At 43.1% G+C, this 13512-nt stretch overlaps 1 protein-coding gene across 6 annotated transcripts in view; it reads right to left on the bottom strand.

Annotated features, from left to right (window-relative positions):
- Positions 1-13512, bottom strand: part of LOC310869716 (receptor-type tyrosine-protein phosphatase U-like) — a 176688-nt gene that overhangs the window by 73151 nt on the left and 90025 nt on the right. For all 6 annotated transcript variants that reach the window (XM_083780577.1, XM_083780579.1, XM_083780578.1 and 3 more), the window contains exon 4: positions 3839-3920. In XM_083780577.1, the coding sequence (XP_083636703.1) occupies positions 3839-3920 (82 nt within the window). The remainder of the gene's footprint in view (positions 1-3838; positions 3921-13512) is intronic.

Here is a 13512-nt window from a genome sequence, read left to right as displayed (position 1 = left end):
TGACAAGCCCAAATTAGGGCCAAGTTGCCAACTGTCCGTGCAGGTGAGGAAACCATCATTCCGTCTCAATTTATATTAAATGTTGTTGTGAATGTTGGTTAGTTTCTCTGTCACTTGTTCAGCTTTTATAGAGGCATATCCTACTTCCAACGTGCATGGAGAAGAGGTCAAACATCCAGCAACATTGTGAGTTGTGTTTATTTTTTCATACAGCTTGGCTGGTGGTGGTGATGATGTGGAAATTACTCCACATTGGGGCAAGACGCTCTATCTGAAGAGGCATCAGGTCATTAATACCAAGGTCAAACTAAAGCCAGAGTTATACTTGGATGTGTTGCGAGGTTTTCACAGACGTTATTGTTTGAAGCAATCATCCACACTACACCTGCATATCAAACTCAATTGTTTTACAGTCAAAACCTTACAATAAAGAAGCTCCATAAAAAAATCAACACTGCAATTTCTGAAAAATAAATATTTGTATTTGGGATGCATCCACCCCTGAGTCCCAAGATATATTACACTGCATATATTAATTACACAGATCACTGCATATTCCAGTGACTACAATTGGCATCCAAAATTGGCCCGTTTGCAAGAAAAACTAAAACTAATCATGAACACATGGTCCGAGCATACATGGACTAGCTACTTGTGTGCAAGCAAAGCGCACAAGTACTGCTACTAACTAATGTCTATTACAACTGCTGTTACTAGTACTGCTACTAACTAATGTCTATTACAACTGTACTGTACAACAAGTACTGCTACTAACTAATGTCTATTACAACTGTACTGTACAACAAGTACTGCTACTAACTAATGTCTATTACAACTGCTGTTACAAGTACTGCTACTAACTAATGTCTATTACAACTGTACTGTACAACAAGTACTGCTACTAACTAATGTCTATTACAACTGCTGTTCTAAATCCACAAGTACTGCTACTAACTAATGTCTATTACAACTGCTGTTCTAAACCCTTTAGACCCGTTATTGACCTTATACCTACCTTGAAGCGTACCTTAGTTACGTCACCATCAACAGCCAATAAGGGACCACCATTCTTACCGACCCCCACCCACACACACACACACACACACACACACACACACACACACACACACACACACACACACACACACACACACACACACACACACACACACACACACACACACACACACACACACACACACACACACACACACACACACACACACACACCATTGAAACATATCTTAATTATCATATCTTAGTCACTATCAACAGCCAATTAGGGGTATGCATACCATACATACATACATATCACTTTTGGTCCAGCCGACCACAATACTTGCGCGCTCTGCTTGCACAAGTAATAAGTGTTTTAACTTGCGCTGTTAAGTTGTGGCACAAAATGCTAAATATCACTGTTGCCAAAATGTGATTTTTACACCAAAGTAGGCACAAAGGGTTTTGTGAGCCATGTGACAATGACCATCAAACAGGGTTCTGATACTGGCTCAGGCCAGAGGACATCAACCTCTATAAGGTGTGCCTGATGTTTAGGATCATTCAGTATTTTTGCAAGTCTGATGTCATACTGATGACGCGAGCACCTAGACAGCTTTACTTTAGTTTAAAGCAGAGTACACAGAGTTGCGACAGGCATTAACGAGAGAAATGACAAGAGCAGTTAGCGTGTTTTTACCGTCCGCTCTGTCAAGTGCCTTGGAAGGAGCGAGAGATCCAAATCTTACTAGACCAAGGTCTTCAGTGAGTGTACACGCACCCTTCTCCCTCCATAAACACACAAAGATGAGCCACAACCTCCAACCGATGAGGAATCGACAAATCCACTCGGCAGCCTGTCAGAAAATGACCAACTCCGTACCCGGCCAGCAACAAGGGGACGCAGATCAACCAAGACCGTCCGGTCATCAGCAGATTACCGAGACTTTAACTCCACCGGCAGAAGTGACATCAGTTACCTTGCACAGAGGAAAGAAGAGAATTCACATATGCAAACAATGTGACAAGAGTTTCAGTCAGTCCGGTCACTTGAACAGACACCAGCTTATCCACACTGGAGAAAAGCCTTTTCACTGCAAACAGTGTGACAAGGGTTTCATCGAGCTAGACAGTTTAAAGAGACACCATCGTATCCACACTGGAGAAAAACCTTTTGGCTGCAAACTGTGCAAAAGGGGTTTCAGTCAGTTCAGCGATTTGAACAGACACCTGCTCATCCACACCGGGGAAAAACCGTACCACTGCAAACACTGTGACAAGAGTTTCAGTTTCATGTACACCCTTAGGAGACACCAGCGTCTCCACACCGGAGAAAGACCCCACCGCTGTAAACACTGTGACAAGAGTTTCATTCAGTTGAGTGACCTGCAGACACATGAACGACTCCACACCGGAGAGAAACCATTCCACTGTAAACAATGTAAGAAGAATTTCAGTCGGCTGAGTGCTCTGAAGGGTCACTTGCGCATCCACACGGGAGAGAAACCCTTCCACTGCTCACAGTGTGACAAGAATTTCACTGTGATATCTTCTCTGAAGTCACACCAGCGTGTCCACGTTGGGGGTAAAAACATCGCCACTGTAAACAGTGTGACAAGATGTAACCCACAATTGTTGCATTAGCAGCTCGTAACTCACTCACCGCCAAGAACATCTTTGAACGTCTTTTTTTTTTCAATGGCGCTCCCCGGCATGAACGTCTTTTGGCGTATTTTTACATTTTTAATGATTATGTTTGATCACGCTGTTCACCACCGTCTGAATAGCTCTCGGTTCAAAAGTCAGCCAGCCGTCCACCTCCAGTAGAGCAGATTGTTTATTATCCATTTATCTCTGATTATTTTGCCAGATTGCGTTTTTGATACTCCATACAATTTGCCTTAAAAAATGTGTGGGTGGGTCAGGCCTCTAGCCTGATGTTTAGGATCAGAGTCAGTCCAGTCTCAATGTCATATTGATGAAGCGAGCATTTAGGCAGCTCATCCAAGATAGCTGATAATGAATCTGGTATTAGCCTGCCCTGCCTGGTCTAGAGAGGTAATTAATCTGGTATTAGCCTGCCCCTGCCTGGTCTAGAGAGGTAATTAATCTGGTATTAGCCTGCCCTGCCTGGTCTAGAGAGGTAATTAATCTGGTATTAGCCTGCCCTGCCTGGTCTAGAGAGGTAATTAATCTGGTATTAGCCTGCCCTGCCTGGTCTAGAGAGGTAATTAATCTGGTATTAGCCTGCCCTGCCTGGTCTAGAGTGGTAATTAATCTGGTATTAGCCTGCCCCTGCCTGGTCTAGAGAGGTGGATTCAACAGGCTATTGGTTCACCAATCTGTGTGTCCGCCCTCCTCCTCCCCGATAGAACACAGCGGAGAACACTGATGTCACCAAATTTGGAGCGACGTCCCTCTGCACTGTTGTTGGTTAGCGAAATACAAGATATTCCACACTTTGTTTGTTTAGAAACGTTTTAGGGTGGTTATTATGTCATTCGTGCCAGCCAACTCTATGGACTATAATGTTTGTTTAGGGCAGTAAATTACAACGGAAGACGTCATCTTGCCGATATAAATTTCATTTTTTTCAACATGCCCCCAAAAATCTGAGCGGCCCTCACTTCACACAAGTGCGATTTTATTTATTTAGAAAACAAAATGCCTGCGGTCCCCAACGCTAATGTGCCATCTATGTTTTGTGAAACGGGTCACACAGTTTAGTGAGTGTTCTTAGGTTTTAGGGGTGTACTTACAGTACTAACAGGTATAGTTTAACAGGGTGTGTGGGGGGGTACTTACAACAAGGGTAGTTTAACAGGGTGTGGGGGGTACTTACAACAAGGGTAGTTTAACAGCACGATGTCATCCAAAGCCATGTAGCCCTGACGCTCCTCTGAAACAGTCGCCTCAAACACAACCTGCGAAGAAATATGAGAAAATACATAATTAATATGATTAAATAGTGACTACTATAAGTCGGTAGAAGTCAGTAATGAGCAGGGATGGAACTAACTTTGAGAAGAACTGGGACACTTAGCGTAATGCCATTACTGCAGTGTTTTGCATTTCTCGGGCTAACTTTGCCTAAATCTCCAGCAGAACTGAAAGTTTTTGTAACGTTATTGGCAAGACTCATGAAACTTACCTTTTTCCCTAATTATTTTACCCAATTAATCATTAGGATGGAACTTGTTATAATCAAATGTACATATGCTGATGTAACTATTACAGTCTATTTTTCAAGTTTAATTTATTAAGAATTATAATAGAGCACTTCTGTTCTCTATTATAATAGTATGACGTTAACACATACTATCTGGGTCACGATTTTCTTTTTTGTGTGTGCGTGTGTACCCCATAGCTGTGATTTTATTGGCTGAGCACCCCATAGCTGTGATTTGATTGGCTGAGCAATGTACTGTACGTATTGAGGATAAAAAGTGAGGACAGAGAATTGAGGACGCCACAAGCGATTAGCCCTAGGGGGTTCAAGAGCTAATATTGGACTTGAGGATAAAAAGTGGGGACAGAAAAGTCAATTGTGATTGGCCAGAATGCGATGATGTATGATGATAAGAGCACCCCTCACTTCACACAGGTGTGATTTTTTTTCCTCCATTCTTCCTCCATACTATTTTTTAATATCACGTCAAATACGAACTGTGTTCCAAAAATAAACAGATGATCCCAACGGTTTGACTCATGGATATGAACGATCAACTGACGGCGAGAACACGCTGATGTTACCTCCAGAATAAGTAAACGATAAACTTCCCAGACAATATTAAATGAGACAGTTATAGTTTTTTTTATACAATGTTATTCTCTATAGAGAAACTTCCGCGACCCAGGGGATGAACAAGCAACGTCAGGATTTCGGTACTCTATACACTCAATGACACACAATAAAACATGTCAATCTATTGCTCTCTCTCCAAACGTTCACAGTAGCCGTATGAATCACAGTAGCCGCATGAATCACATGTCCCCTCATTCAACCAGTAGAGCCAGCAAACACATGCTGTGCACCAAAGTGAAGGTTCCCACTGAGTCGATCTACAAGCTGTCATTAAAGTCAGCATGAGGCCAAATCCTACTGTTCGCCCAAAACGATCAGCTTTCAGTGAATCCACACAACCAATGAAATACAATAAATGTGGCACAACTTGACAAACCCTTTCATCAAAGTATTATTTATCATTACAGATTTTATTGGGAGGATATCCCACTGAAATGCAGTTTTAGAGGGGGGTCCTACATTGATTGATTGATTTACAAAATATGTCAAATGGATGACAAAAAAGACAGAGGCTTGTTTGCATTGTGGTCCATTTAGCATTCAGCACTCAAACAACTGGACAAAACAACAACAACACACAAAAGCAAGCACAGCAACAATACAGAAATCTAAATATACAGATTCATTATTAACAACCCTGGGGGGCTTACAGTAAACGGCTGGGGGACAGCAATAATTCATCCAAGTCCAATTTGAATAGTCTTTCAGGGCTGTTAGTAGAGCATTCCACTGTGTTGTGTCTGCATAGTGGAATGCCTTTTTTATTGAGGGAGAACGAGGTCAGATGAACTCCCACTGGTACGCATCCTCTACTCTGGAGAAGTACTTTTACAGGTACTTGAGAACTGCTCCTTTGAGTATCTTGAAAACCAGACCCATTGAGAATGGGGAAACTTCCACCTTGAGCCATTCTAGCCTAATAAAGTGGACTGGGGTTAGGACATGGGGTGCAAGTTGAAAAAACTAAAAACTAAAAAACAACCTCGCTAGCTTATTTTTTGGGGAGGTTTGCAGTTTAGTCTTCAGTGGCTTGGCGATGCTTCATGTGCCGTGACCTTTTACAGTCTGTATGACCGTGACGTGCAAGTATTTTCAAAACAATGCTAGACGAGGGCTCCGGGCCAGGAGTCCTCAGAGCACACCAGAAAGTTTTTTGTTGTGCAAAATAGAACCCAAATAGGTAACACTGTCACAAGCAAAGGAGGCCTACTGTGGTTGGAATAGGACCCAAATAGTATGGATTATATATTTTTTAACCAATTTTTTTTTGCTGTCTTTGTTTTGTTATGCTCCGGCTGGAATTATTCTCACTAGTAACAAATGGCCGTTTTAAAAACATTGTGGTGGTTAATAAATTAACCACAGAGAACTTTTTAGACAATGTTTTGGGGGGCAGCGACGGAGAGGACCAGCCAGCGGAGGAGCCAGCGGAAAAAATTACTAACCTCATCATATAACGTGGAATTGTGTTGTGTGGAATATGGTTTGGTCTTACCGAGCACCGCGCACCAGCCTGCCTCCCCGGGAGAGCCTCTGAGGGAAATGAGGAGGACAGAGGCTTTTATACTGCCTGGGCGTTGTCACGCAGGTGGCGTTGATTTGATCCATGAACAGGTAATTAGGAATGTAGCGTCTTTCCAGGACCAGCCAAGTCGGCAGCACTTCACTCGACCTCCTTTTCCCTCTCTCTCTCCGGGTTGGTCTACCCGTGCCGTGGTGCGTGGTCCCGGACCGAGACGCCACTATATATATATATATATATAGCTAAAATCTAAAAGGACAGATGCTTTGCCGGTTTTAATGGGTTAAGAGTTTACATTTATGTGAATCACCCTGGTATTTATGTGAATACCCTGGTATTTCAGGATTGTGATGGTGGCATAAAACAAAACCTGCCTGGGTCAAATCTTGCCACAAATGAAGAAGGAGCTTTGCTTCAGGACACTCACACAACCATCAGCTTGCTATGCAGTCAAGCCTATAGTGAAAGCCATATTGTGCCATCATGTGCTCAGGCGAGCAACGTATTGCATTTGTAGACAATACCGCAGCGCCCGAGGGCCAATCAATAACATACAAGGCCACAGCAAGATGGATACAGACGGAGGCTGTCTCCCTTCCTAATTGATGTGTATTTTTCATTCTCATGTGGCGGCCATTAGAGACGACCGCTCGCTTAGCCCCTCAATAAATCACAAGTCACGGACCCCGCTGCCATCGATTCCCTCGTCTCAGCGCCTTGACCCACCCTCGTTAAGCCCATCTGTGTCGGCCCTCACTTGTGGGAAAGTGCCACCGAGTGTGACTGTGTGTCACAGCATGAATATCAGAGCACACATACTGTACAGGCCGGGGGAAATACTTGTTTACTGCATGTGAAAGAGTAAGTAGGATGACACAGAACACAGAGTGGGAGAATGCATGCAGAAAAGGAGATGAGAGAAAGAGAGATGTGTGTGTGTGTGGGGGGGGATACTGGAGAGTTATCTGGCATAGCAGAAGGAGAGAGATGTGGAGGTAGCGGAGATGGAGTGGGTGTCTAAGCTGCATGGATTATTCGTGAGACCCGATAGGATCTTTAATATTCGATAGCAAAGTTCCCTTCAATCCAATTCCCACACCAGAAGGCGAGGAGCAAAATCTATTGCTGTGAAGGAAGTGGGAGGTACATTCATCCAAATTGAGAATATCTGAGGTTTATGGTGATGTCATGCTTCATCCTTCGCTCTGCCCGCCTCAGTTTAATGCAACAGGATGACCAATGAAAGTGGTTGGGACTCCATAACACTCCCAGACACGACTGTGATGGACCAATCAAAGTTCAGTTATCGAAACCGGTGGAAGAGGTGGATGTCATGGTCGCAGTGCTAAGAAGAAAATCAGTCACGTCAGGTCAACCACCTTGGCTTCTGGTATGAGGAGAGTTTCTGTACCGAGGGAATGGTGGCATAGAAGGATCGGAGTATGAGATATAAAGTTACAAGAAAAAGAAGGAAGAAAACAAAAGTAGATTTTTATAAGCATCCAGCTGCAACATCATGTTTCCATCATGAAATGTAATTGCATATAATTGTTGGAGTGGTATGACATACTCCACAATGTTTCTCATGTTTCTCGGATCGCCTAAAGAAAAATTACAGAAAACCAGCGTTGGCTTGCAGCAGCAGCAGAGACACTGCAATAAAAGGAGGATTTGTACACTAATGAATATTTATGGGTTTTGGTTGCGCTGTAACGATAGCGTTTTCAATTGGTACATGGAGACAACTGATCTAAACTAACAGTTTAATTAATTTAACGACTTGCACCGCAAACATTTGAGGAGTGGAGCTCTGTCGCAATCAAAGATTGCAACAGAGTTCTGTTCATTGATCCGTTGGGTTAGAACAAGTCAACCTGTATTGATCCTCCTCAACCCATACAGTATGTCTCCTAAACCAGTGATTCTCAATGAATGTTCCAGGGACCCCCAGGCGTTCTTGAGGGGGTTCCAGGGGCTGCTTTGTTTAATAAAGCTTGTTTAAAAATCTTCTCATCTTCTCTTTGCTGTGAGCCAAATGGTTATGAGAGGTGAGTTGAACAGCGACCCAGAGAGAACACACTCATTGACCTCCAGTCATCACACTCAAAACCTATGTATATTAACCCTGCATGCAATCTCCTCTTCATGAGAGACTCTCAAACCTGCATTCAATCAGCAGGAAGCGTGTCTGACAGGAGGCCATTCTCTCTGCTTCTCTGTGTGTAAATGTAAACCAGCACCTCTGATCTCTTTTTTTTTTAAGATATTATTTTTTGTTGTTTTTTTGAAGGGACAGACAGTAGGCTGACAGGAAAGGGGAGAGAGATGGGGAAAGACATGCAGTAAAGGCCGTGTCGGGCTCGGGAGTCGAACCTGCGGCACACTGCGACTGGATTACCAGTCGGGTGCCCAGACGGTTACGCCACCGCCTGGGCAGCACCTCTGATCTCTGTCCAATATCAATATTATCTCTCTGGCCGTCTGCTTGCCCTGCAGGAGGCACTGAAAGTCTCTGATTACTAGATTTACTTGTTTGTGTTTAATCTACAACTGCATCCACACCACCACCACCACCACCACCCAACGAATGGTACTGTATGTGAAAGCCTCACACACAGACAAACGCAGATTGACACACACACAATCACCTGCTTCCTCTCTAATCTGAGAGATTGGTTACTCCAACAACAGCCTATATAAAAGATGAATATGGGTCTTGAAACATCCATATGAAACCTCTAGAGGGGAGGAAGAGCAGAGGAGCAGAGGCACAGGCTCCGTGCTCCCTTCACAGAGGAGACTCAAATCAAATCAAATCAAACTTTATTCGTATAGCGCATTTACATCGACCAAGGTCAAACCAAAGCGCTTCACATTTACAAAGCATAATGACATACACAGGCAAACAGAAAAAAGGGGATAAACAAAGCAGTTATTTCAAAGAGAGCAAAATGGAAAATACAATCGGCAGTCCATGGGAACATCGCACGTGGGCAGACTTAAATTAAATTGAGTTAAAAGCGATAAGAGTAAAAATTAGTCTTTAATAAGGATTTAAAAACCGCCAACGACCGAGCAGAGCGAACGTGGAGCGGCAGGGCATTCCAGAGGTTGGGACCGGCCACGGCGAACGCGCGATCTCCTCTGGTCCTGAATTGTGTGTCAGGCACAATCAGGAGAGACTGATTGGCCGACTCACATGGTCCCTGCAGGGACAGGATTTATGAGCACAGTCTCACACTGACAAAGATCCTCATGCAGACGCACCACTTTACCTGCCTCATTACCTGCCTCACACCTTCCCCATTTCACCAGATACACAATCTGTCCTGTGCCAGTGTGCACCGCAGGAAGACATTCAAGAATCTGCTTACACAACATATCCTGCTGCGCACACGTTGGACGTCTGTCATCAGAGGACGAGGCCTGTCACAATTATTACATAATCGCTTAACCAGTGGTATTAATTTTTTTATTCTGGGAAAAACAAGAGGGCTAATGAAAGTTACCGGTATGGTGTGATATGAAGTGTGATATTACCATAATGACAGTAATACTTATTCATATTCAAGGAATTTTGGAGAAAAATGTGAGACTTCAGTTACTTTAGACTAGACTAGAGCACTGCAGAGGACAGGTGTGTGTGTGTGTGTGTGTGTGTGTGTGTGTGTGTGTGTGTGTGTGTGTGTGTGTGTGTGTGTGTGGGTGTGGGTGTGTGTGTGTGTGTGTGTGTGTGTGTGTGTGTGTCCAGCTGGTGCTCGTTGACGGTCGTTATTGTCATGGGAATTATGTTTATGTACTGTCAAATAGGTCTACATTTATTAGCATATACCTGTATAGACATATTATCCTGATCATTACTGTGCAGAAATATACAAATCTTCGTGTTTGAGCACAAAATGTATTTTGAGAACCCACACATTTTCCACGCTGTGCACTGCAGCCCCCCCACACACAATCATTCTACAGTTGTGGCCCACAGCCTAATCTAGTTGCCTAAAAGGCAAATATTTGTATTCATATGTTCCACCGTTCAATGTCAAAAACACAATAAAATTGTTACTTGCAATTATTTATGTGCCAATTAACTGTCACCTTGAATGTTGTTTACTTGACAGCCCTACAGAGGACAGGGATAAGGTGTTTCCATCACAGATGGGACATACTTCCGTCGCAAAATCTGACTCTCCGATTGACAATTTAGGCATTTAGCGAAAGCGCTCATCCAGAGTGATTTACAAGTGCAAAATCTGTTTGGGCTCAAGTCATTAAAAAACAAGGAAAATAGTCACACAAGAAGAGTGCATATGGGTTGTTGGCACTGTCGTGTTCTCTCCTCCGCATCATACCCTAGGTGAGGCCTCTCTGTGTGGAGTTCTCCCGTGTCCCTTAGGGTAGGTACCTTTACAATAAACATGCCGTAATCCTGGTCTGACTGGCCGCGTGTGTCCCTATGTTTGGAGTATGTGGGTGCCATTTAGGACTTCTATTTTACTTACTTCTATATTACTAATCATATTACAGTTTTTAGAGCTGGGGGCGTGTGGAAAGTCATATAGCAATTTTAAGCATGTTAAGAAGCGCTTTCGACACCCTGTGGAGTGCGCAAAACGGCCTTGAATTAGTCATGGGTGTGTTTAAGGCGTGTTTGAGACGTACCCAATCAACATGTCCGTACTATTCTCTTTACCAGTCAGCTGATGTCACATACGGAATGCGCACTTTGGGGATCGTGGTATTACATTTCTACAGGCTGGCACCATAGAAGACATGACATGCCTTTGTCACATTTGGGTTAATTATTCCTATTGCACTGCATGCTGTCACCTTTATGCCTCAAAAGAACAGACCCACCTATACCTTTCAGATCGGAATGGAACTGCGAGTAGATAGCAGCATATTGGCAAATTGGCAATCCATGCGTAATGTTCCCAGAATCGTCTAACCCCCGAACATGCAAGTTCGTTTGATATTGTTTAATTCGATAACGATAGAACCATGTACCATACAGCGAATGAAAGCAAGATTCCTAAGGAATATGGAGATTTTTACATTTAATAAAACGGTTGAGAAATGAGAGAACCATGAGTGTTTATAGGCTAATATCAACGTTTTTTATGAAAGACAAACGGGCTGTGAACTTGAAGAGCTCAATCACCATCCCGACACGGAAGAAATATAGCCTAGTGCATGCATGTATATGCACTGTTGCACTTGCACACAGTAGCCTACACACGCTCTTTATTTGTTTCTATTGAAAAAAAAACCCAGTAAAATAACGTTTATTATATTTTATTTCATTCAAATCACGAGGAAGGAATGAGTTGAATGCGTGCTGCGTAATGCTGTGGCCCCGATGGTATGGTCTTCGCTGAGTTCGCTCGTAGCATTTTATTTAAGAAGACTTGAATCGGGTGTGATACAGCGTATGAAAGCAAAGTTCCCAAGGATTATGGAGATGTTTATTTTTTTTAAAGGTTGAGAAATGTAAGAATTATGGCCGTTTCTAATCTCAACATTTTTACCAAAGAAAGCCTCTCTCTTTGCCGCAGCAGAGAGCAGCTGTTGCCATGTCCCATAGAAACAACTAAATAGGTCTATAAAAATAATCCCAAAAGAAGCGCAAATAACAGGGGTCTGTAACCTATTTTAAATGAAGTGCCATGTTTTTATTTTCTAAATAGTGAGTCTGCCATATCCAGATTAATTTGAATGACACCACATTAAAATAAAAAAACATATTTTGATTGTCCACAAATATAAAGTTATTCCTTCTTTTTAAATATGTTCTTGCACATTGTTATAATGATCATTATATATCCCCCTGAAGTCAGAGTTCATAGTTTTAATGAATGAATGTGATGCATTGTGAGCTGGTATAGATCTGCTATTTTCAAAAGTAATCTTTTTATTTAATTTTTGGATTAGCCGTCCTTAGTTGGGCAAATGCATTCATCTGGGGATCCTTGACATGGGAATGTGCTGTGTGAGGATCACTGGTTTAAACAACATTAGGAGAAAAGCCCAAATAACCACTTTAGAAACAAGAAAAGCAACCACACAGAAAGCAACTTTACAGAAAAATAAGCCGCTTATAATAAACAGACATGGCAACACTCTAGCAGCCTCCCAGAGCCGCTCAAGTGTCAAATCAAACAGTGCTTTTTGCGTTTATGAGGTGGTCAGACCCACGTCTAATCGTTATGCGCTGAGTGTCTTTAGGTCAAGGGGCTTAATAGCAAATTGCGCAAAGCGAAAATAATTAACATATGGACACTCCCACAATGCTAAAATATTCAGGAACGCGGTAAGCCATAATGTGTGTGCGTTCAACATGGGCCGAGTGCGTTCAACACGGGCCGATATGCCTTTCATAATACGAATGTGCGCAGAGCGAGGCCAATTTATGTATTACCATTGGTAAAACGCACCTTCAAAATCTAGGCCTGTGTGTCGCTGTCCCTATGACCCTATGTAAGTATGATTCTTTCCTTCTTATTGATGCGAGAACAATGGCTTCAAGGTTCAAGGTTCAAGGTGTTTATTGTCACACAGATGTACAGGTACAGCATTGTGAAAAAAGTAGGTTGGGTGCTGCTCCACAATACACATAAGTAAAACAGTAAATAAATAAATAACGATATATAAAAGTTTAAAAACTGTTCTTCAGTCTGCTTGTGTTGGCTTTGATACTCTGGTACCTCTTCCCCTGAGGGCAGCAGCCTGAAAAAAGCTGTATGGGGGTGTGTGGGGTCCTTAATGATCCTCATGGACTTCCTGAGGCATCGCTGAGTGTACAGTTCCTCCATGCCGGGCAGCCGACACCCAGTGATGCGCTCGGCTGAGCACACCACCCTTCTGAGGGCCTTGTGGTCCCCGTCTGTGCAGCTCCCATACCAGCTGGTGAAGCTCCTTGTCAGCAGGCTCTCAATCGTCCCTCGGTAGAAGTTCCTTATGATTTGAGGACTCAGGCCGAACTTCTTGAGGCGTCTGAGACCATATAAGCGTTGTTGGGCTTTTTGCAACCACCACAGTTGTGTGTGCCCCCCAGATAACCTCCTTGGTCTTGGAGACATTCATCAGGAGATGATTCTCCTCACACCACCGCTTCTGCTATAATATGCCAATTGTCCAGGAATACAAAGCCCAGAGTTTCTATTAGCTTGGATTCCCTATTGATGATGTCACT

Source organism: Protomyctophum parallelum (assembly GCF_964188405.1).
Source record: "Protomyctophum parallelum genome assembly, chromosome: 1".
Lineage (NCBI taxonomy): Eukaryota > Metazoa > Chordata > Actinopteri > Myctophiformes > Myctophidae > Protomyctophum > Protomyctophum parallelum.
Note: the sequence above shows the minus strand (reverse complement) of the source record. Positions and strands in the feature narration are given on the sequence as shown.